The sequence below is a fragment of the Corapipo altera genome, unplaced genomic scaffold (genome assembly GCF_003945725.1).
Source record: "Corapipo altera isolate COAL_440 unplaced genomic scaffold, ASM394572v1 2b, whole genome shotgun sequence".
Classification (NCBI taxonomy): Eukaryota; Metazoa; Chordata; class Aves; order Passeriformes; family Pipridae; genus Corapipo; species Corapipo altera.
The window spans coordinates 36,742,231-36,767,241 of NW_020884874.1; the positions used below are offsets into that span (position 1 = coordinate 36,742,231).

Genomic DNA, 25,011 nt, shown 5'->3' on the forward strand with positions numbered 1-25,011 from the left:
TATATAGCTTCATGAGACTTTATGATCTTTGACAGCTGCCTCCAAAATTAAATTTCAGATCTAGTACACACTATCACCTTCCTAGGGGTGAAGTTATGAGGTGGGTGGGGTGTTAACAGTAAGACAGCAGGTTTATTGACTTTGCAAAATAGCATGGCACTCCTATATCAAGAAGATCATGGGGAACAAAGCATTTCTGTGTAATAAGGTGATGGGATTGTCTGCATTTGCCAGGAGTTACAAGGGGCTAGCTCAGAGGTTTTGCAGGGGGGTGTTGAACTGGAAAGATTGTGAGACACTGGGAGAGGTGAGATGCTTGACATGCCAAGCTGTGATGAAGTCAGTAAGAGCCTTGGAGGAGACGGTGTTTACTGACTCTCTGCAAAGCAGATGGTGTATTGCCAGCACTTGCTGGGATTCTACTGCATTGGCAGGACACTCGGGAAGAGGCAAGGAAAGAAGCCTGGACTGTACAGAGAGATCTCTCCTGATCTATCAGAGTAAGTCAATGTTGGGGTTTTCTGGTAGGTGGCTTAGCCATCTAAATCTGAAAAGGGCCACACCGTGACCAAGATGTCTCATGAGAGCCTGTTGAAAAGCAGCTATGCTCAGGTGCTCATGACAGTTCAAGACCCATTCTTAAACTGATGAATTTACTTTTTTTGTTAAAGAAAATTTAGTTTCTGGGCTAAAGCAGGATCAGCAGTAGAAAGATCTCATGGAGAACTGAAAAAAAATGATATTATCTGAAGTGCTTTATTGTTTGGGGTTTCTGTGGCTTTTTCTCGTGACTGTCAACAGAGAAATAAGGGAAGATTTAAATAAGCTCATGCTTGGAAGCTATAAACTTTCTGGGAACATAAAAGTTTAAGGGAACTAAAGGGAATTCTGGAAAATCTAGAAAGAATCACCCACTAAAACTATATTAGTTTCTCTCAAAATTCTTGATGAAAAAGAATCTGGGGTCTTGGTAGCTAGTGAGCTGAACATGAGTCATCAGCATGCCCTGGCAGCAAAGTTGTCCAGCACTGTCCTGGGCTCTGTTAACAGGAGTGTAGCCTATAGATCGAGGGAGCTGATTATTGTCTCCTATGGTTTTGGACAACATACCCCCCAGTAGAAGAAAGGCATTGATAAACTGGAGTAAGTTCAGCACAGGGCCACCAACCTGACCAGGGGCTGTACTACAGGCTCTGCTGTGGGGAGGGAACTGTTCTTGTTCAGGTTTGGAAGGAGCTTTGTGGGAATGCAACAGCAGCCTTATGCTACTCTATTGAGAGAACAGAGCTGGCTCTTTACAGTGGTGTATTGTGGAAGGACAAAAAACAACAGACACAGGCTGAAACAAAAGATGTTCAGGCTAGATGCAAGGTTTTTCCTGAGGGCAGTGAAGCAGGATGTCCAGACAGGTTGTGCAGTCTCTGTCCTTGGAGGTTTTCAAGCCCAGACAACATAAAGCCCTGAGCAGCACTGTCTGGCCTCAGAGCTGACCCTGCTCTGACAGGGGATGGGACTAGAGACCTCCCAAGTTGCTTTTCAACCTGAATTGTGCTTTACTAGATTGGATTCTGTGATCCTATAAAAACTTTTGTGGAATCTTAACTATCATTCACTTTCCCTAACCCTAGCCCCCACATGATAAAAACACAGTGTTCTTTATTGAGAGCCTGCTGTGTAACATCTTCACTGTACCACACTAGACAATAATGTGCCTAGTAATATAAAGAGATGTCACTGAACATTATTGTAAGATCTGTGAAGATACCAAGAACTGAGAAAACTTCAGAAAATAAGGCAGAACACTTTGATCTTTTTCCAAATCAAAAACCTGAATAGACCTCTTTTTTGTTTTTCAAGGGATGTACAAAGAATTTCTTTCTCTGGCCGCTGAATAGAACTGGAAACCTGCACTGAAATGCCCCAGATTCTCTGTTCTGCAAGCAGACAGCTGTCACTGCTATTTACTGTGACATTCATTCATAGTGCATGTCCCTTTTTCCCTCTCTAACCAGTGGTGGTATTCTTTATAGAGGACAGAACCTCCTAAAGCCCTGTGTCCCATGTTTCCCTTAAACAAATGATTCCTGGAAGTCCCTTTTGCACATTCTGAACCAGGAGAAACAGCTGGCTTTGTCCTGCAGAGGGGCTGGTGTTGGCAAAGCTGCAAGTGCTATCATTCTGGGTGACCATGGCATTCCCACAAGCTTTGCAGGATCCTGCAACTCCAGCACATGGACTAAAGCACAACCCCACAACAGCCCCCCCAGCTTCTGACTTGACTCAGTGTTTCATGCAGAATAAATGATTGCAGAATGTGTATTTTTGCCAGAATTAGCTCTAGCCTGATATCCTTTGCGAATGGTACTAGTGAAGAAGTGGTGAAACAGGCTTCAGCACAAGCTCTCTGGGGACTGGTGACTCTGGGAATGAGTTTTGGTGACTACATCTACATTTCCTCTTCTTTGCTAAACTGTCTTAGGCTTATTCATTTATATTGCACTTCCAGTTTAAGAAGTCCAGAGAAGGACAACCTGTCTCCACTGACTCCCATGTGTGTGGCAAATACCTGTTGTGATTCTGATTTAATTACACACAAAAACTTCATTGAGCCAGATGGACATAGTTTTTATTGCTTCTATTGCCATAGTAACTGGGTGGTTTTAACAAATTCTACAGATTAAGGGTGTCATCCACGATGAGACATGCTAGTAAATCTGCAGAAGTGCTGCACTTTTCTAGGCTGTACAGCAGGAAGGTTACACAATGTGTTCCTGAGAGAGAAAGTGGTTCCCATTATTCTGTATGAGGAGTGAAACATCTGCTGGAGGCTTTCTGCAGGCTTATTCCTACAATAAAAGGAAAGGCTACAATTAATTATTACGGGCTCTCAGAGGTGGCTGTTGCTGTTTTGAAACTCCTACCACAATAATGTAGTTATTAGCTTGGTTTTATACCATTGCAGTCTGCTGGAGAAAGTATCACGTTTTAGTGAATCATAAACTTTAGGCAGCTAAAGTAATTCTTCTCAGGCTCGCTTATCAGAGCAGGGAGATCTTAATATTGGCTAGAAGAAAGCTCTCTAAAAGTTAGCTATGTTAATGGCAAAGTTTGCAGGTACGTGACCTGCTGTTCTCGCACCTCAGCAACAGAAGACATTAAAAAAAGGCCCCACCTTTATATTGATTGTTGTCATCAGGCTTCTCTCACTGTCTTTTGTGGAAGGAACTTACTGATTTCCAAGGACTGATTCATTCATTAGAAATAACCAATGGAGTGCAGGTTTCCTCCTTGAGGATGAAGTTTCCCCATTGCTGTGTTAGTTACCGCCTTCTGACATAAGTGGCTTAAATTTCTGATGGAAGAGCCGTAGCTCCTTGTAGATTGGCCCACAGCAACTGGACTAATTAATGAGTATTTTCAATTATTTTGTTAGTATTCCTGTAGTATCTGTGAGCTCTTGAGGGAATGCTCAGCATACCAGTCATTGTATGAACCAAGGACAAAAGCTTCACCTGCACTCAAGAGCTTAGGTCATTCCAGAAAGACAGAGGCAGAAGAGCCACATAAAAGGAAACCCAAGAACAGAGATAATGTGGTTAGGGGAAGCCAGACACTGTATTCTGACTTTGCGTTTCCTCTGTAAGGATACCATGCAAAATTTGGCATGATGGAAAATTTGATCAAGCAGACTTAGCTGACAGATGAGCTTTAAACCACCACAAGATGTGCACAGATGTCACCTGCTTCCATGCCCATTGTTTTTTTCCACTCAAGTGGGTTAACATAAAACTGAGGGAGACCGTGGAAATTTCCATCCAAGATTTCCTTGGAAAAATTTGATCAAGATCTGCTTCTCTTGGACAAACAGAAAGATGCTGTTATTATTTCACAGCCTAATGACAAATTCAAGCATTGTTATTAATATTGTTTCCAAATCTTGTTTGTGCCCACCTGGCTGCACTGAGGTGTGTTTTGTGGTGTTAGATTTTATTCATTGCCTCTTTCACAGGCCAACAAGCTGTGAGCAGCAGACTGTGTCGCCTGCAGAGCCTATGATGTCTGTGCAGGACAAGATCAGTGTTCACTCAGCTAGGGCGCTGTGTGGTTTATCTCCTTTCCCTAAAATCAGTTTTCACTGAACTTGTATTTCCATCTTCTCCATCCTTCTCGCATACTCATTTTTTAAATCAGCCAGTGGTTTCAGTGTTTTTTAACTGCTTAAGCGGCATTTCCTTAGTAAACCAGATGATGCAGGTGCAAGGGGTAGTGAACTGAAAATGAGGAACTTGGCAGCACAATGAAAGCAGTAGATTAAACCAGAGTTTGTCACCTATGTATATTGTGATTAAAAGCATCATGGGAGTCATGTAGGAGAATTTATTTTAGTTATCATCTAAGATGCTATAGCTTCCTCTACCTCTCTGCTCCCTCCACAATTTATTCTCTTAGCTAAACATCAAAGACTCTCTGGGTTAATAAATTCTGATTTGTCCCATAATGTGTATCGCCGTTGGAGGTTTTTTTCAGACCAATTTTAAACATGTTGTGAAGACTATTACACAGATTGTAGATGTTATTGCTAGAAAGATACCCTGAATTATTTTTCTTGTCATTTCATCATGACTATGCATGACATTTAATCAAGAGAGCAGACTTTCTCCACTTGTCTCTGTTTCCAGAGACATTAATATAGGACACAAATCTTTCGTATTACAGAAGAAAACCAGTTGGCTGACATATCTGTTCGACTAGAATGTTGTAGGGCAAGTTCTTTCTCTACTTAGGTCACTCAGACTTGCTCTTCTGTTTTTGCTCTTTGCGTCCATGCAATGAGGGAATATGTTTGTTCATATGCAGAGATTTACTGCTGTGGGTTGCTGAGCACCAGGAAGAGTGACTGCACAGGCCTACCTCCATCCATGCTGAACAATTCTGAAACTCCACAGTCCAGAGGGCAGTACAGAATAAGAATGAAGGGAAACATGTCCTTGATCTGCTGGTACAATAAAGGGCACTTTCGTTTTCTGACCAACGCCTATTCACCGGTTCAACAAGGTAAGCAATATTCCTACTTCTCATCTCAAAAGTGCACATGCTATATGTCACAAGGCAAAATGAGTCACTGAGTTTGATAATAAGCCTGAACAAAGAGCTTGATCATAATTGGTCATAACATTCTAGATAAACAGTAGCAGTAGTGATTCCCTTTTGTGTCTTCCTACAGCTGTTCTTTTTTCCTATACAAAGGTTAAAAGCCTACTGCAGCCTCCTTTGCCTGAGCTGGTGGAGGCAGTATCCTTTCAGGTAGAAAGATTATGTCTTTGGTGATAGTCAGAGAAGGGAAGATGATTATATAAGACTATATAAGACTTATATTAGACTATATAAGACTATACTAGCCCCATTTGAAAGCATCTTCTAGGATTGCTGCTAAAGAAAAATTAGTACACATCATGATATACTTAGAACTCTGAGCAGATCCTACAAATAATTTATCTTACCCAGTAAAAACTTAGTCACAAACAAACATCTTTTTGCCAGAAGTAAATATGATTAAGGTTTTCTGTTGTATGTTAAATTGATTTTAGCAGTTGATGAAAAGAAACTAAAACAGATAATTTGGATGGTTCAAATAATGGCAAGAGAGCTTCTTGTGACTGAAATCTTTTCCTTTTTGAAAGTATACAGATGGTATTAAGAATGTTTGGAAACTTCTGTTAAATGCAATATGACTAGCTAACTCCTTAAAATTAGTTTTTCAGTGAAAATATTGTTTCAGTTTCTTATAATATTTATTATTCAGATTTATGTATAACTGCTAGAAACAAATAAGAATAACCTAAACCTTTAAATGTAAAGCCACTAATTCAAAGGCACCTTCTACACTCGTTTTCTGAATCCCAATCAACTCTCACATGCGTGTACAGAAGCAAAGTTAATGCCAAAAATGATTGTATGGTAAGCTGAGAAACTGACTTAGTGTGTTGTTCAATGCCTTCCCAGGAGGCTTATTACCTTAACAAAGTATGGCTCACCCAGAGGAATTCTGCTGGGCACCCCAGTGGAGTGACAACTTGGTGACTCAGATGGGCTGGTGTCTGAGCACAATGCTGAAAATATGTGAAGGAAATTCGACACTTTGGAGACCCTGCTAAAGTCAGTTCCTGGAATAGTGTTGCTTCCCATGAGGGGCATTCACCGTCAGAATTTGTACTGTTTTCCTTGTGCATTTTGCTGATTTAGATTATTCAGCTACACTAACTGGACAAGAGTTATCACTACGTCACCTGTTTTTTATAGACAATCATGGAGCATTTGGCTATAATTCATAAATATTATTAGAAAAATACTCTGTAAACATCAATGTTAAGTGGCCCATTAAAAGGGGGAGCAAAAGCAAACTGTCCTTACAAGGAGCACATGGAGGTGTGAGCTATTGTGCTTGTGATTGACCTTGGGTCTGTTTTGGCATAGATGGGATTGTAGGCTCTATGTGTGAGGTAGTTTAACATCCACCAATTAGGACCTCTGTGTGTGATGGACAAGGCCTGCCCAATACATTGGTCACCAAATGCTGGCTGGGACAGTTGACATAGTTCACAGTGAATCAGAGCAGAAAACAGAGACTGGCTTTTTAAAGAGTGATGCTGGGGAAAGAGAGTCTCTAGTGAAGACCTAGGAACAGATGGAGACTCAGTGGGAAGGCAAGAGACCAGATTGCCTGCCTCTGATTTGGCATCTCTAAAGTCAGTGCAGCAGAGCTAGTTTAAGCCAACTTGAAGCTGGACCACAAAAGTCTCCTCTAAAGTGTGTAAATATAGAGGAGGAAGGGGAGGAATGTATGCTCCTTGAGGCAAGCCTCTAATGTGAGCACATGTGAGCACCTGCTGAGCACATGTGTTATATGGGAGAGGAGGTAGGGACAAAGGGGATTAAAACCCATGCAGGGTAGTTGAACTGAGAGTGGCACCAGTGGGATTGCCTTGTGATGCATGGTGTGTGTTTGCACTTGGTTGAGCATAAATGTTTGCAGGCTGCAGGAGTCTGTAAGGTGAAAACCTTAAAAATAGAAGGCAAAAGATGGTCAAAAGAACACTTAGGATAAGAAAAGGGGTGGACATAGCTAATAATTAGCTAATATTTATTGCAATTTGGAAGAAAGTCAAGAAGGTACTTACCTGTACCTTCTTGTACAGGTAAGTAGGAGTAGATTTGTAGGAGTGCAAATCCCACCCTAGCCAGTGCCATCAGGAGGGCAGTACACTTGTCAGAGCTGATCTAGGAATACTATTCTTAGATGCAGCAGGTTATTTATTATGGATGTTTTAAACCCACATGTCATAAGGTATCATCTCAGATACTAAAGGATGAGTCTCATTCCTTTAGTCCTGCAAAAATGTCCTCCTTTCTCTGCTATCAAGTATGTAGTTTCTGCCTAGAACAAATATCTGATTGGGTTTTTAATTTCCCTTAAGCTTTAACTTGAGTTTAATTTTGAGTTGTGCCTGTATTGTAGAAAAACTGAGAAGTCAAAAGAGATTGGGACCCCTAGAGAGTAAAAAGTTACCCTTATTCTAAAGCAGGTGATCTATGTGCTGGCCGAAACCTCCCCATCTGTGGGACAAAGCTGCATTTTTGTTTTTTCACTCTAGATCTGGTGCTCACTTCCCTAGCATCTCCATTACTACCTTCTAGAAATGTCTACAATATTTTCTATTTTTCATATGTAGCAGGATGGAGCAGGTAGCAACCTCACTTGCTGCACAGCAGGATGACCAGAATAATGTCTCTATCAAAAAACTGTTGAATCCAAGATCTTTTTAAGAAGTATATTCTTTCTGAGAACTGTCACAGGTGCTCTTCACCAACTAGCTCTACTTAAAAGCTGAACAGACAATAATTGAGGGTAGAAAACAAAGCGTGGGCCACATATGCAAGGACTAAAGAGCTGTAAATGGAGTGTTGGCATCTTACAAGTGACTTGTGAGAAGATGGGAGATGCTGTGGAGCCATCACAGTTGTATGAAGCAGTTGTTTAAGTCCCTGTGTGGTTCTTAGCCCAGGAGAAGCTGGAGTGAGGGTTGTCTGGTGACAGTCTAGTTTCCTGAAAAAATCAGCTTTTAAGATTGGCCCAGAATTGGGAAGTCTGGGGCAAGAAGCATAATGTTAAAAAGTATGTTTCAGGATGGATGAGCTTAGGGTTTCAGCTTTACATTTCCATGTGCCCTTTGTAAGCCTACAGTCAGGAGGTTGTGTCCAAGTATGCTGACAGTGGGGAGGGGGCCAGAGGACCCTAATGGGAAGACCTTGAACAATCAGACGTTGTGCAATGCTGACTGTCTGCAATTCTGATCAAGAACTGTAACAAATCAAAGTCCTGATAAAAAGCCACATAGCGCTTGGATCACGCAGTGTTATATTGCTATGAAATCTCAGTGTTTGCCAAGTTGGATGCAAGTGCTGGTATTAATGAGACTCACATTTTAAAAAAAACAACTCATGATTCTTGTAAAATCACAGATAGGCTTAGAAGTGTTTTGAGGAAACAAACACGTCTCAACAAACCTTTGTCTTTCTCCTTGTTTCATTTGGAGTGGTATTTCCCAAGCTTTGCTTGATGAGCATACAGTCTAAAATTTTAAATAAAAAAGAAAAAGGGTTTAAGAAAACCCCAAAAGCTGATGCCTTCCTAAGGTGACAGCATGGAAGCCAGAAGCCGGCAGCCTTTCCAGCATGGAGGCAAAGGCAGGCTGTAGCTGCAGCGCAGGCGGTGCATTCACTGGAGTGCTTCCAAGAATGGGAACACAGTGATGCTGGGGGAGGACCAGGAGGGGAAACAACTCATCAGATGTGCCAGTGAGTCAGCTGGCTTGGGGCTGGCTTTGGACCGCTTGCCACAGAGACCTGCAGCCAGGAAGGACCCAGCTCCAGCTGTTGTCTTCCATGGGGAGGTGGCATATGGCTAAGAAGCAAGGCTATGAAAGGCCAAAAAATAGTGTGCCTATAAAGCTATTTATATTCTCAAAACAAAGGAATGTTATGTGGAATATAATAGAAAGTGAGAGGGAGTATATGGTACCCATATAGCTGCCACTGCAATGCATTCTTTTAAGGATTATGAATACTAAGCAAATTGCAAAGGAAATACGAATCTCCAAAGGAAGAGAAAGGAAGGAAAGAGAGGAGAGCAGGAGAAGAAAGAAGGGGATTTTATTTTTTTTTTTAAACACTGGTACCAGAACATACTTGTCCTTTCCTGAACTGCCCTGGTGGGATGGCAAGTGATTTTGTGGCACTGATGCAGCAGGCTGGTGATGTATCAGTCCTCTTTACCTCATGCTGGTCAGATTTTGTAGTACTAATTAAAAGGATCAAAAACACACTATAATAATTATGTGAATGTAATGAAGGATTTATTTATTTGATTGTTCCTCTCCCCACTCCTCTCCATTTATAACCAGCTTGGGTGAGGCAGAGGTGAAAGGAGAGTACATTGAACAATTTAGAGGTGATATCATTTTGGACTCTTGAAAAATCAGACTTTAAAGACCCCAAATAAGTTGCTGCATGGCTCAGCTGTAACATGACGTTTAGTAAGTGTCACAAGTCTTGCTTCAAAATAGCACAGGGGGCTTGGCAGAGATAACAGATTGAATGAGACTTCCAGTTGAAGGAATGAAATGGTGAAGTCTATAATCAAAACGTGAGTAGCATTTTAGGGATGATTGTAAAAGAGTTGGCAAAAAGAAGGCAATGAAAGGTTTTTTTGAAGGCCTGAGAAATGAGAAAGCCCAGAATTGTACCTGTACTGAAACAATGCTGGAGAAAGGATGCAACGAAGCCTATGCTTCTCTAGACCAGGAGAAATTTTGCTGGTATATATAGGGAGACAGTACGGATCCTCACTAGACAGTGCCATAGAGATGGAACAAGGGTGGTCCACACCTTGGAGAGTTGACAATTGAACCCTTTGGGGACATAAGTCAAAAGTTAGGGAACAGACTCCCATACTGTAAGTTTGTTTTAATCACCCTTCCCTCCTACAAGGAGCGTCCCCCAGGAGTGGGGAAGGAGGACAGGAACGGTAAATCAGAAAATAGCTAGGAGAGTTTCTTAGGAGAGCTTCTGTGTTGAAAAAGGCCAGGTCAAAGATAGACCATGTGAGGGAATGGGGCCCATTTTTGGAGTAACCTACTCTAGGCATCACATCTTTGTCAATGCAGAGAGTGGTTCGTAGGTGGCTGAAGGTGACCTGTTGCCTTACCACGGACTTCTGCAGTAGGCAGCATAATCGTCCCCCGTGATGTGCTGAATTACCAAGCCAGCTGATCAGGCAGGGCAGGGAGCATCACTTACAGGCAGAGAAATGTGTGCTTAGCTCCACTGAGCAACCTAAGTGTACATCTGAGCTCTGGCTCCCCACAGCAGGAATCAGGCTGCTTTCCATTTCGGAGATACTGCGTGGCTCCTTCAACTCACACACTAGCATCACCTCTGTCTTGACTGGGTTTATCCAGTTGATTCCTTCTTATTGTATTTTCTCTTCTGTGTCAATTAGCATCTGGAAAAGTGGAGGTAATGTTGCTCTTGGTCCCCGTGGGTGGAGACAAGCAAAGGATTTAATTTCAAGAGACTCATTTGGGACTTCAGAATTCAAAGCATGTAACAGCAGGTCACTACTCTAGAGGTGACCACAACTTATTGTGAACCAAAAAAGGAGAGACTAATACTGTCTGTAAGGGGCTACTGTGGATCGACAGCTATGTATGCTTTTTTCTGAATGTATGGCAAAGATGTTTGTGTCTAACCTCTCTTCATTTCCAGCTGAAAAATGATCCCTCTTCTTCTCCTTCCACTTGCTCAAGGTATTACCAATGGGAAAAAAAATCAAGTGAGCATCTCTGTTACAGATAACTTCCCAGTATTAGGGCAAAAACTGTCAATAAGGTTTATTTTATAAAAAACTGTATATAGAAACCATATCTTTTAATTGCTAGACTTACGATGTTAATTTGAGACTGTTATGTTTCTAACTGATGCAGGAGTTATAATTAAGAGAAAAAGTGGAGAAATTCCATGTCCACTGGCAGTTGAAGCCTTTGCTGCTCACCTTAGCTATATCTGCAAATATGATGACAAATACAGCAAGTAAGTAAGAATATGTGCATGCATGTGTGTATTCCTTTCACACCTTCTCTCGCTGCAATATTTGAGTTATCCATGTTGAGCTGCAGCTGAGGGCCCAATCCTGCTTTCACCGAGTCTCAGACAGAACTTCAGTTTAAGTCAAAGATCAGAAGCTGGCTCTGCACAAGGCTGTTGTTTTGGCTCTATCTCCACATCCGCCAGTCAAAAAGAGATGTTGAGACATAGGTCCTTAGCATCTTGTAAATGACTTTTGAGAAGTGTTGGGAGGATAAGCCAGCAAGCCGATGCTCTTGGCCGCGTCAAATTGAAGGCTAAATAAAGAATTCAACAAGGGTCTACTAGCCCCACAAGTCTCTCAGGCTAGCTCAGCTCTCCACCTCTAGCAATAGATGGTGTTTACTTGATTATCTGTCCTGGTGATATTTGTGTCACCTGGAGCCAGAAGAAAAAAGACATTCAGTTGTGCCTCTAAACCTGATCTACATGATCTGAGAGGGCAGAATGTAGAACTTTTGTCTTCTGCATTCCAGTTGGGGTCTTCAGTGTTAGCTCTTAATGTAGTAGGGAGAAACAGAAATGAGTAAGAATAGCAGTGGTGAGGCTTGGTTGTGGGAATAGTGATGAGGTGCAGAAGATTTCAAGAACTAAAAACTGAAGAGAGAGAAAGAGCAGCATGGATTTTTAATGCCAGTTCTGGGCAAGGCAGCAAGAATTCAGTAGAATATATGAAAGAGGAGGAGGTGGTTGCTGGAGAACGGTACTGGGATCTGAGGAAATCAATTCGGAAAAGAGCTGAGGTAGTAGATTTAAATGATTACTAAAAAAATGCAAGTAGGAAAGTGGGAAATCTTATGACTGAAGAGTGAATATTCTGGCAGTCTTAGAATGAGTCAGAATCTAAATATAAGGATGTCAGTCCTTTCTAGTTCTGCCTTATGGAGCAGTGCTCCACATATCACCACTGTATGCTCTGGCTCTACCCCCACATCCTCCCACCTACTGTTGACAGCAGCAGAAATCATTCTTTGCTCACAATAAACATGAGGAGAAGAATCAGCAAGCTTCCCAAAACTGTAATATAATGTGCCTGAGGCTTTTTTTAGTTGCAAATTGAAGGGATTCAGACCCACAGCTCCATTCATGTGGATGTTTGTCATGGGCAAGCTCTAGGAATCTTTATCGGTACTCTTATTTAAATGGAGTGGTACAGAGATGAGAGTGTTGCTGAAGCAAGCAACTTGCAACTTCTTCAAGCTCAGAAGAGCTTCTGAGAGCAAGGAAGTCTGTTCTTTTAGACACTACTAGAAATTTCCAAAATTGTGCGAATTAGCTGTAAATGACTGTCGAATACATTGTACAAAATTTCTTAAGAAGATACTTGAACTAGGTATGAAGTCCCAGGTTTGCTTCTCCTTTATGACTGCAGGATCTTTGTCTGAGATTATTTCTTGCATCCCAGCTGCAATTGTTTGGCTTAACAGTGCTTTTCCCTCCTCTCTTGGTTTTTTAGGTATTTCATTTCTCACAAACCAAACAAGACCTGGCAACAAGTATTTTGGTTTGCCATCAGCATCGCCATAAATAATGCCTACATCCTCTACAAAATGTCAGAGGCCTACCATGTGACAAGGTACAGCCGTGCACAGTTTGGTGAGAGACTTGTAAAGGAGCTTCTGGGCTTAGAAGACACCTCACCCTCCCATTGATGCATTGTTCCTGGTGGCGTAGGCAGAGGCTGAAGGGTAAGCAGAAGATACCACACCTGGAGCAGCAAAGCAAGGAACCTGTGACACCACCAGTGCTGTCATCCAAAAATGCCAAGTGATGCCACTAGAGAGGTGGAAACTTTGTTCCTAATAGCAGCTGGATGTAGACATGTTGTGCAGAAAGTGCCACTGGAAAAGCTGACACACAATTGCATATGGGAATGCCCTGTGGGAATCTGTACACCCAAAAAAGACTTAAACTAGTTGTCATCTCAATACTATTTGTTGAACAGGGTCATCTTGTAAAGTTACTCTTGGGCCAAGAGCTTGTCATAAGCTGGCATAGCTCAGCAGCCCTAGACAGGTATTATGGAAAACTCTATAGTGTACTTGGAGTTACTAAATTCTGGGACAAGCAATGTAAGTCTGCACCATGGGCTGTGGCTGGGAGTGCCTGCCATCCTGTAGGGCGTTGCTGCTGTCCTCCCAGTGTGATAAACGGAGCAGTTCAGATACATGAACACTGAAGCAAGCATATTGACAAACAAAACCTTCACAGGCAGGCAGCCAGGAACTGAGGACCAGTCAAGATTTTTTCTTTCTGTGTTTTTTTTTTCTTTTTCCTGTTTTTATTAATGTCACCTAAGGCAATTTGATCCCAGTTAGTACACAGAAAAATTAGGAGAAACCAAATACATTAGTGAATTTAAAATGAAAATACATTATATTGATTTTCTTTTTTAACCAGGACAAAACCTTTTATACACAAACACACAGTGATTAATACTGTAAGTGTTAACAATGAGTAAACCATTAAGTAATACTGCCTCACATCTTAACTGCCACGGTCAGTGTACAGGTGAGAAATCAGAGTATAACATCTGTATTTTTTCTTGATTTCAACTGTATCTTAAATGTTGCTTAAAAAGCTAATCTAATGGACTGTTAAGGTTTTAGGAACAGCAGTTTCTTGCTTTTTTCTTTGTAACTGTCAAGACTTTTTTGGTCCAGTTTAGAACTCTATTTGACACACAGTTGGCAGGAAAAAATAAGTCACTAATAGCCGTGTGTTTCCCATTATCACTGTGGTGTGTTCTGTAGGAATTCTTTTAGTTAGAATTCAGGGCTTGTTACAGTAGTTGTAATTGAGCAGATTACATGTTTAGCAAAATAACATAGCATTGCGTTTTACAAAAAGAAGTCCAGTTGCAACCAGACCGCAAACCTCACTAAAACAGAGCAAGCCCAAAGAGTTCTTCTTCTGTTCTTAGTAACACTGTAGAGGACAAGCATCGTCGTGAGCTGGTGGCCAAGGCTGAAATGCCACATTTTGGTGCTGGTGGAATCTGAAGGCTGCTGGAGCTTCAGAAAACAATACCAAGAGAGAGAGAGGTATGACTGAAACAAGGGAGAATCAATACTGAAGTGAAATGCTACCCTGCCCTCTACACTTTATTGATTTCAGTCCACAACTCAATCAGCAAAAAACTCCATGTTCTAAAGGTTAGCAGTGACAAACACAAACAGAATTGCATTATGGGGCAGAAACCATGTTGCTTAGAGGACCACCTGGTTTTAGGTCCCCAAGCCTGGAAAGTTTTACTGAAGAATGACTTGAGTTGATTCAAGAGGAATGGAGTGATCAACTGATTTATTGATTTATGATTGTAAATCTCACCAGGTTATATGTATCTATCTGGCAAGAGGCAATAGAGGGTAACCAACACGAATTTGAAAACTCCTGAGATTTCATCATTATGCGATGTGCAAATGCACAGCATGAAAATAATAACAGAGAAAGAATCGAACAGGGCTTACTAAATTAATGACTAGCCCATAGAGTATCCTTGCACTGATACCTTTCTGTTTCCACCAAAGTCTTATTTTTTGGAGCAGACTTAGAGGCAGATCTCACCTGGTTGCAGGGAGAGTAAGGGAACGGCCAACTCCACAGTGATTCTGCTTGTCATACAGCCTGGAGCCTATCCCGCATGTCCTGCTCTGCCTGCCGGCTGCACAATGTACAAGAGCGGGATTCCTAAGCATCCCTTTTCGCTTCTCAGTCCACAAGGTCTCCTCCCAGGAAACATGGGAGAAAGGACAAAATCTTGTGCACTGAGGCCTCCTAGCCTCAAAAGGAGGGAGAAGGTTTGCACCACTCTAGTCCTTGGCAATGCCAAGCTGCATAGGAACCCAAGGATGAGTTCGGAACTTCTTAGCCCCACAGAGAACTGAGACCACCCCTCTTCAGACTGTGTGTGATAGCTGGTTATTGTCAGTCTTCTAAGTATTCAGAGAGAGGAGCTAGCCTGAAGCATTAAAAACAAATGTTCAGCAATATAAGCCCACAGTTTCCTTTTTTCAGGAAATTTCACAGAGGTACAAAAGGCAAATGGTGTTCTTATTGCTCCCTGCTTCAGACAATGCCAGCTGATATTGGATTAGGAAGAGTAGCTAATAGTTCATTATATCCCGTAAATTGATGTGGTAGTTAAAATTGGGGCAGTAAGGAAAGGTCTGGCTGGAACTTTGCTGATGGGATGGCTTGAATGAGCAGTATCTGCTTCCTTGCATTCCCTTGCCATGCTGGAGCATTTGCAGGGTACCTGTACCCCAGCAGAGATGGGATGGTTTGCAAGACCACCTCAGAGCCACTTGGCATTTCTGAGGAGTAGGAAGAGCACTCTCCAGCTGTATTGTGGGCCCCTGGGATAAACCTGGAGGCCTTGGCCAATTGTTAAATTACTATGTATGCTTAAAGGCCTGGATCTAGGCCACCCCATACAGAAAATGCCTTTTCTTTTTCAGGTGAAAGTAGGTCTGAGGCCTTGGAATATTTAATTTTTCACTAATGTATGCTGTTAATTATGTGGATTACTTGAGCTCAAATCATGAGGTCCTAGCTTTTTGCCTCAGGGACTGGGTCCTGAGTAGTTTTCCCTAGAATTGGTGTTGACGGGGGATTACGCAGTGGCTGACTATTACAGGGAAGATGCTTTAGTCTCCTTTGTAAAGGAGAAAAATGAAAACAAAATTATAGCTTTGCAATGAATTTCATTTTCTTAGCCTTAACCATCCCTCATCATTTTGAACTGGTGTTCTAAACATGCACAAACATTCCATAAGTAAGCAAAAATATTTATATATATTTATATGTACAAAATGCTTGAATTTTGGCTCTTGAAGCCAACGAGCAAAAGTCACCAAAGCATAGCCTAGATCTACAGATGACTCTTCCCCCTCATCTTTTGTTTTTATTGACTGGAAGTGGATAGGGTTGGGGAAAGTTAGGATTTCTGCTTGTATAAAAGCATCTTGCACTTTCTCTGTTACTACAAGCAAGGTAAAGTAATTAAGGAATAAATTAAATAATTTTTAAAAGGCTAAAGTTTGTTAACTGCAGCTCAGCCTCTGTAACATTTCGTTTACTGCAAACTGGCTTTCTCAGATTTGGTTCCCCACCTGCTCATAATATTAAAGCTTCTCCCTAGTTAAAGGGTGGGGGGAGGGAGGGGAAGTTAGTCTCAAAGTAGTGCAAGGATGCTAGTTATGGTGTGTGTGTCTAATTGTGCAATGACTTGTGAAATGATAGTTTGGTTTGTTTGGGGGGCTTTTTTGTAGCCTTAAGACAATCTAGGTAAGATCGTAAAACTCAGCAGTAGATTAAATGCAGTGGAAATGCCAGCTGGGTCACAGAGAAATGTCTCTAAACTTTCTCAAAAAAAACCCCCAAAACCCAACCAACAACAACAACCAAAAAAATCCAAACCAAAACAAAACAAAAAACCCCCACCACAACAACAAACTTTGATGCTGAAGAAGCCAAGGGAGCACAGCATGGCTCATTTCTCTCCTGCTGAATTGAATTTTCATTCACATGTACTTCTGAAAACTGATAAGGACTTATTTATGGTATGCAAACTTTGTTTCAAAGAACTGAGAGCATCGGTAAGACATACTGGTCACCTTCTATGCACAGTACTTTCAAGAAATGTCTGTCATGCCGCGATCCATTCTTGGAAAACATTTCTTTTCCCAGTGTGTGATATAACGCTCACTAGAGCTTGGAAGCCACTGTGAAGTGGTTTCCACTGTTGTCTCAGTTGAAAAATGCTTCAAGGGCTTGCAGAAACTCTGCCACTTTTTACTTCAGCCCATCTGTGCACTTGACAGTAGGGCACAGTATAAAGAAATCTCATCTCCATTTTCCATTTCTATTCTCTATCCTCAACCCTTGTATATTTACAAGTAGTCCAAGAATCCTAATTTATAGAAGTACAACTTCGTTTTCTTCAGGTAATTCCTGGAGAAAAATGAATTTACCTGTTTCCAGACTGACATTAAGGACAGTAACTCAAACACAGCACTCCCATTCTTTACCTCCAGCTGTATTACTGTGGCCTTTTTTTTTTTTTTTGGTCTAGAGAGGGTACTTTTTACTTTTCTTCTAACATTTATTTAGGAGTCTGTCTTGAGCTGGTGAGTAGTGAAAGAAGCCTCCAATATCTTATTCTTACATGCCTTAGTCCCCTAGTCCTAGAGCTGATTTTAGGGATTATGCTGCACTGATAATTCTGCGCATCTGTGGTAGTTTCCAAGCAAAGATTGCAAAGTGCTGTAACAACCTCAGCACTCATGAGGCATCATTAGCTTCTCAAACAGGAGCTTCCCCTTTCTTAATCAGACACCAAGGCACAGCACAGATAAAGGGGTAATGAAACTGTAAAATGGAGTTTGCACTTCTGTGATTAAGGCCATGTTCTATGTTTTCAGCTACTTGGTTCTTGTTCAAATCTACTTTTCCAAACTAGAAATGAAAGCATGCTAAATATCATTCTCCCGCTGAAGTAAGGGCTGTGGGACTTAGCACAGGTTCCTTCATACAGGCCAGCATGAGTCAAAACCAAGTTGCACCAAAGGTAAGAAAAAATGCAATAAACATAGGAGTGCAACCAGTTCAGAGGAACTTAAAGGAGATAAATGGAAAATCTGAAGCTCTACGATAGTCCAATAATGAGTGTGAAATTCAGGCAAAGAATTACTGAGTTGAGAAAAGTTGGTGAGGCTTAGATGGAATATGAAGTCTTCCATCCATCTCTGTTGTGGAGTTTGCCATGCCACTTTCTTCTTGGTATGACTGGTGTAAGATTGGTTGTAAAACGAACTCATCTCAATCTGGTTGAGAAAAACATTCAAGTGTTGAAGGGCTGTTGTTTCACAGAGGCAAGGAACTCTTAAGCTCAAAACAGGTATATATTTGGCCTGCTATTAACTAGGATATTTGCATCGACAGATCACATCATCTGCTCATATGCAAGCCTGTCACCAGTGCTACTTGATATATATTCATTCTTGTAACAATTCTTCCCTAAGCTACCTTTGTTTCCAGAAGCATTATGAACTGGAAGCACCCCTGTATCATCATCATATCACTGTTGAAAACAGGTAGGAACAGCTGTGCTTTGTTCAGAAAGGGTATCTTCCTCTTCTTTTGAGCAAAAGCTCTGTCTCTTCAGAAATGTAGCCTTGGAGAAGTTTCCTGCCCTATGCTTTCCTTTGCTTCCCTCATTCCATGCATTTAAAGCACATCTAAGTCATCCTGCAGGTTCTTGGTCAGTCTGGAAGAGTTGACAACACAGAGTTGGCCCTTCAGTTTATATTTATAGCATTGCTTTGCTGGTCCTTTTTGCTATTTTGCAAATCTCAGATGAAACAGGGTATTGTTTCTGAAGCCTGTACTGATTACAATCACTGTGAGGGTGTTGCCTGCTTTGCCCCATTAGTGCTGCGCTGTCAGGTTCCTGTGGACACAAAACAGGCATCAGCACCACCACACCCACTGCTCCAACTGGAATGGCTGTAACATTCCTCAGCTCTGGATCACTGTCAGAGAGGGGCTTTGACAGGGTCTGGGGAGTCTTTTGGGGTTTTGTTTTGTTTTTAAACCCTTCCACTCTGATGAGTCTGGTGAACAGGTATCACAAAAAGGCCTTAAGTGGTAAACTCCTTTTGTATCACTTTGCTGAAGTAATAATTGCTTGTATGACATGTCAAGGTGGTCCACATGATCAGTGGTGCAAAAATCTTTCCCATGAAAGCATCATTTGCTGTAACTGAACAACCCTTGAATGCCTGGGTGACCTGGATAAAGAACCCAGTGGGAGCGGACCATCATGCCATGCTGTAGGACCACAGTGTGTACAACCTGACCAGATACACAGATGGGGGAAGGGATAAGTGTAATTTAAGATCCAAGCTCCTTGGACAAACAGACTTCATAGTCAAGATAATCTCAGATGTTTCTCTAAGGCAGGGAAGATGCCAGGCCTATGCAGTTTGCTCCCAGCCCTGGCAACTCCGTTTCAAAAATAAAGAATCTGGCAAATACTTTCACACTTCAAGTATTTACAGTGTGCTCTGGACTTCAGAGTATTTTGACCTGTTTCCAGTAGTTCCCCATAAAAGCCTAGAAAGTGAAAAGCAAAGCACCATCCAGAACCTAAACCCGCTGGTGTCAAAATAACTTTATGGTCTTGTTCTCAATCTGTGTCAAGGTATATGCAAAACATGACTGCTGAACAGTTTGCATGTCTCTATGAAATGGAGTTACTCATTTGATGGAAAACAGTTTGCAGGTGTTTTGGACTTTCTTTTCCAACCTGGATTTTTCTTCTAGTTATAAGCCTGGCATTTCAGTACCAAAATAAAAAAAAATAGCTTGACCCCATGGTCTGGGGGTGAGATTAAAGATAACAAAACTCAGGTTTAATCCAGAGATTAATCTGATCCTGTGAGGCTAATCAGCATGGTCTGACACAAGGAGGCATTCAAGAGGAACAGTGGGTTTGAGGAGGCAGAGGAAACTTCAGAGGCTGAGTAAGTGGAGGGAGAGGACCCACATGATCCCTTCAACTCTCATCATTCCAGCATGTGTGCCCCCCTCCCCTGCTACCTTTGAATTAAAAAGAAAAGGCTGATGTTTAACACATACAGTCCTGCACAGCTGCTTTAGCAACATAAACCCTGCTTTAGCTACATCCCTGGCCTCACTCTATGCCTTTCCTTATACTATACATGATCAGTAGTCATCAACCTTGGAGTCACAGCGCTGCTGCATGTCAGCACAGCATGGAAGTAACAGACTGTGGAAGCACCACAGTAGAAACAGGAACAATGGGGATTCTGGAAAAGGAATCTCTCCCTCAACATTTTTTTTGCATTTATTTTCAATGTGTGCAACTTACATTCCATCAAATGCAGTGACAGTACCAAACATGAGGATGGGCCTTAGCTGGCCAAGGGCTTTCAAGACTACTGGGCTGTGCTCACACCATCAGCAACTGCAGTTCTGTTGCAAAGTTCCATATTCTTTATAATTCTAAAGATTCCTGTTGAAAGCATAAATTCCAGAGGTAAACCATACACTGCAAATTGCTTTTTTTTTTCTTTTTTTTTTTTTCTTTTTTAAAACTTTCTCAGAGCAATTTTATAACAGCCAAGTCTTTCAGGAAATGCAGGTGTGTGACCTCTTTCCAGTAAGAGATACACAACTGTATTTCTGCACAGGACAGGGAACTACTTTTGTGACACCGGTTTTGTTCTACACAAAGGCACGCTTGCAATAAATTTTTACAAGTTTTGTACACCATGAGCTAAATTCTGAGTTCCAAAAATGTGAAGTGTGGCAACAATAACAAAATGGATTTATAGTATCACTCTGATATCTTGTCATGTGATTTTATTTCTTCGACAAAGTTTGTTTACAATCAACAACTTTGAAATACAGTCAGATATATTACCGGTTGTTTTTCTGTCTTGATCTTTTCTGAAATATGTGGGGAAGATGTTTGGTTGTGCTCTGGGTGTGTAGGTGAAGGGATGTAGAGAATATACTGCAACATAAGTTATAGGTTTACACTCTAAGACCATTAGAGGCAAAAGCCAGCATCTTTATCCAGCCACTGAGTATAGAGCCATTTTGTTTAGAAAGAACTGAATTTAAAAAGCCTTTCAATGTAGTCTGCACACAGGCGTAGGAAAGGGGACCACTGTCCCCAGCATGCCCCCCAACACTCACAAGCAATGCTCTCCAGCCACCTCAGGGCAGGGTGGGCTGGACACAAGGACATGGGTGGCTATCACAGCTCTCAGATAACTGCTGAACAGTACCAGCCCTTTGTCCTTAACTGCTCTGGCTCTTCCTGGCAAGGTTTGTCTGTACCACTAGTGGTATTCACCGAAACCATGACCTGCACGCCAAATAGGTGGCATTTGCAGGCAAAACTAGGTATGCGTGATCTGTGGATGGCCACTGTTTCACAGCTCCAAGTCAGCAAGTTACTAGGACCTGGTTTAAACCTTAATCACTTAGGGAGCAGAAGTCTCACAGCAGAACATGTAAGTGGGGGTACAGTGGGTCTCTGTCAACAACCACAGTCCCCCCACACGTTGGGCCTGTGTCCCTCATTTCCCTGTGGCTGCAAAGCCTCTGCTGGGGACCAGGCTGCCTGGCACCTCCAGGTGTGCACAAGTGTGGCTCAACACTGACCCCTTGCCACGATCTGCTGGGCAGCTACCATGTCTGATTTGCTCAGAGTGTTTTTTCATATCATTTTGTGTTTTCCACATGAAGAAATTTAGTTTGCACCTAAGTTGTCCTAAGAAAAAGCCAGGTTTTCAGGGAAAACAAAACATCAAAAGAAGCAACCAGTAGCAAACCGCTTGACCTATTTGATATCTCTATGGATCCAGTACCCAGGAGGGGACTATTTTTCTGTAAGTTGCTCAGTATCAAAAAGGTGAGGTCAAGCTGTTCAACCAAGCCAAGATCTCAGAAATTGTATCAGTTTGGCCTGGCTCTCCCAAGTCCGGCTGTCTCCTTCCCCCTCCCGCTCTCCCCAAGCGAGGGAAAAAAACCTGGACAACAGAAAAAAAACCTGAAAGAAGTCTGAACAAAACGGGATTATATCAAATATATATATTACATATATTTACAATTATGTATACAATTTGAATATATTATACACAACAGGGAGCTCCCGAGGGGGAAAAAGGGAAAAGGGAGGGGGAAACAGGGATAAAAAGAAACCTAAAAACAAATATCCTCTAAATATACACCTTCAATAGCGAGCTAGCGAATAAGTAAAAAAAAAAAATGGATTAAATACTTCTCTGAACGGGACAGCAGAACCAACTCCCCACACCTCTCAATGGAATGGAGATAACAGCAGGTCAGAGCAGGCAGGTTTTGGCCCATACAAAGCAAATACCCATACAAGCAAAACCGCCTGCAAGAGGGACCTGTTGTCTTCAGCCACCGGAAGAGCGAAGAGGGCGAAGGCCTCTTATCTGTGCCCTTTTATATGTTGTGTTATTGAAAGAGATGATATGGAATACTTCCTTAGATCTCTGCCCTCGTTGCTAAGGAAGGCCTAAAAAATCCCAAAAGCCAACCCGCTACAGAAATCTTTTCAACATGTAAGTAGCTGCATTGACAACTCTTAATATGCTGGTCTGAAAGACAGTCTGGACTTTTCATACAATCAACTTCTTCAACAAACAGGCTCCTTTTCTCCGGATTTTTTGCACCACAACAGTGCCTGATGAGAAACCCACGGGTTTCTGCTGTGAGATATCACATCCAAGATCAAGAAGTGATCAAACCGCAGTGCTTGCCTTCAGCACAGAGTGAAGGCTTGCTCATCCCAAATGAGTGCAGGAGCTGGAAACATAGATGTGCATAATCAGGGTGATGGATTGGCATGAACATGCCCTGGGGGGGCTGTCAGGGCTCCCTAGGATGTGAACAGCCACACACAGCACAGCACCTGCACAGCAGGTGTCTCCACACATCACTCCATAGACACACACAGCAGGAGGGACCTGAGGACATGATTACAAGCCCCTGCAGTGAGACCAGCCACACATCAGTCGGGATGTTCAGCTGTGCCATAAACCAAATGAGAATTTCTGTGAGTTCCCTGTCATGGTTGGAGTTGCCCCCAGCAGCACAGTGCTTTGCTCCCTGGATGTGCCCATGACCAGAGCTAATGCTGTGTGTAATCAGGCCAGAGGATCAGAGTTGCAATAAGCAATGTGAATCATCTTTAACACACTAACTAATTATGAAATCCAGGATCTGATTGACACAGACACACACACACACAGATGCATAACCTCAACGCTGTCATTGAAAACATTGCCATCCATTCAGATCAGGCCATGGCCTGCAGTAACTCAATCTCTCATGAAATTATTCTCAAGAGAATTTACAATTAATAATTCCAACAACTTGGTCTTTCTTAATTAAGCCAACCTTAACATTCCCTTTTGCAATGTTTTCTAATATCCTGTTCCACTTATCCCTCCATCCCTAGAGAGAACCAAAGAGAAAAAAAATGCCAAGTTGCAGACACTGCAGAAAAGGACATCCCCAGCTGTTACTAAGTCAAAGCAGAGGCTCTCTTAAGGCACCTTCACTCGAGCCTTGAAAAAGCATGCAGTAATGAATGGCATCTCATCAGACCCCTGCAAAGCAAAGCCATCTCCACTCTCTTCAGAGACTGTCTCCATTCTTCAATTTCCTTAGATTACAGCAAAGCCACAGTTTTGTTTTTAGTAATAAGAGTTTAAGAAATCAAAATGCAAAAGGTGATGAGAATTGAGGGGCCAGAAACTTCTCTCTGATGTTTGCACTTCCCCACGTGAGGGATTGGGCAGGATCCTCCAGGAACACTTGCACCAGAGATACTGGCATGGGATTCATGAATTTTACCAGGGATTTTTTGTAGAATATGTTCACTGTTACAGGTTTTACCTGGGAACCTGCAGTCCTTCCTTCATACAAGAAGCAAGAGCAGCAGCAAAGCAGGTTTTTGGACTCATGGGAATTAGCAATCCACAAACTTGCATGGGAGTCACCTCCCCTGAGCAGAGAGGTTCACCTCCTGCAGTGCACTCCTTGTCCCACACTGGCCTGGAGGCAGCTGGTACCAACTGTGATGTGAACACACTGAGGTGCAACAAGCCAAAATATGCCCTTTTTTTTTTTAACTTCCATGAATCAGGGCTGGATTGCAACCTCACCCTGAGATTAGCTCAGTTGCTTAAAACTTGGTGCTAATAGTGCCAACGTCAAAGGTTCAATCCCTGCATAGGCCATTCACTTAAGAGTTAGACTCAATGATCCTTGTGGGTCCTTCCAACTCAGAGTATTCTGTGACTCTGTAAAAGAAGGGTTAGATGCTCCTTCTGCCAGATTCAGACTCCCCAAGAACAATAAAGCAGGATTTAAGATGGCAGCATTGTATCGCCCACTGTAGGGAAATGGCAAAGCAAACCTCTTCAATCTCTCCTGAACAGACACAAAATTTAAAACCAGCCAAAGACAACGATGCCAAACAGTAATCCCAAAAAATGGAAAGTTATGAAGGAAAGTGGAGGAGAGGAAAGATTTATTTGCTGTGAATAAGATTAGCATCTGCAGGCAGACACACCAGAATAAACTGCAAATCACCCTCAGGAATTGGAAAAGTTCATTGCCTACTAATCTATCTGTATCTCAAAGCCTTTTAACATTGAAACACAGGAATTACTGTACATAGTCATCTCAAACATTTGGGCTGAAAAAGTTGGTCTCTAGACATAAGCAACTGTATCTCCACACAACCACAGAAGAGAGTCCCCATCCAACACTCACAAATTAAAGTGTAGTTCTATATCTGTCAGTGTCCCTTCAGTGTGTGTGTGCTGTTCTTCTTCACATTGACTCTCCAATTCATCTTTTTTTTAGTCTTCTCCATTATTGTGCCCAACAACCCTGTGCCCAGCTATCACCTGGCACAGAGTTACTTCTGAGATCGGATGGAAGAGAGACATCTCACCAAGTAGCTTAGCATAACATCAGTATAGCATTTTTGTGTTCAAATAATCACCTGTTTTTTTGCTCCTATTCCATGATTAATATCAAGCATGTAGAGCACTGCTGTGTTCAGAAAAGCAATTTCAAAAGTGCCACGGCAGAGTTCCACAGTTTGTCTTTTCAGACACCAGATAATGTCAGGTATTTACTAAACTGAATACGGATGATCACCCACAGTTTGCAGCCAGACTGAGCAATCACTAGTATTAAATACTGCATGTCAGGTTTAATAAACTT

The 25,011-nt window shown here is 42.0% G+C and overlaps 2 protein-coding genes across 2 annotated transcripts in view; one reads left to right on the forward strand and one right to left on the reverse strand.

The window, feature by feature from the left end:
- The window catches only part of PGBD5 (piggyBac transposable element derived 5), a 73,234-nt gene extending 52,580 nt beyond the window's left edge, over positions 1 to 20,654 (forward strand). The window contains exons 5-7 of the mRNA XM_027669918.1: positions 4,858 to 5,055; positions 11,043 to 11,148; positions 12,659 to 20,654. Coding sequence (XP_027525719.1) covers positions 4,858 to 5,055; positions 11,043 to 11,148; positions 12,659 to 12,854 — 500 coding nt within the window. The 3' untranslated portion in view covers positions 12,855 to 20,654. The remainder of the gene's footprint in view (positions 1 to 4,857; positions 5,056 to 11,042; positions 11,149 to 12,658) is intronic.
- GALNT2 (polypeptide N-acetylgalactosaminyltransferase 2) overlaps positions 2,642 to 25,011 on the reverse strand; it is a 120,632-nt gene continuing 98,262 nt past the window's right edge. The window contains exon 17 of the transcript XR_003532022.1: positions 2,642 to 2,846. The gene's annotated coding sequence lies outside the window, so the exon portion shown is untranslated. The remainder of the gene's footprint in view (positions 2,847 to 25,011) is intronic.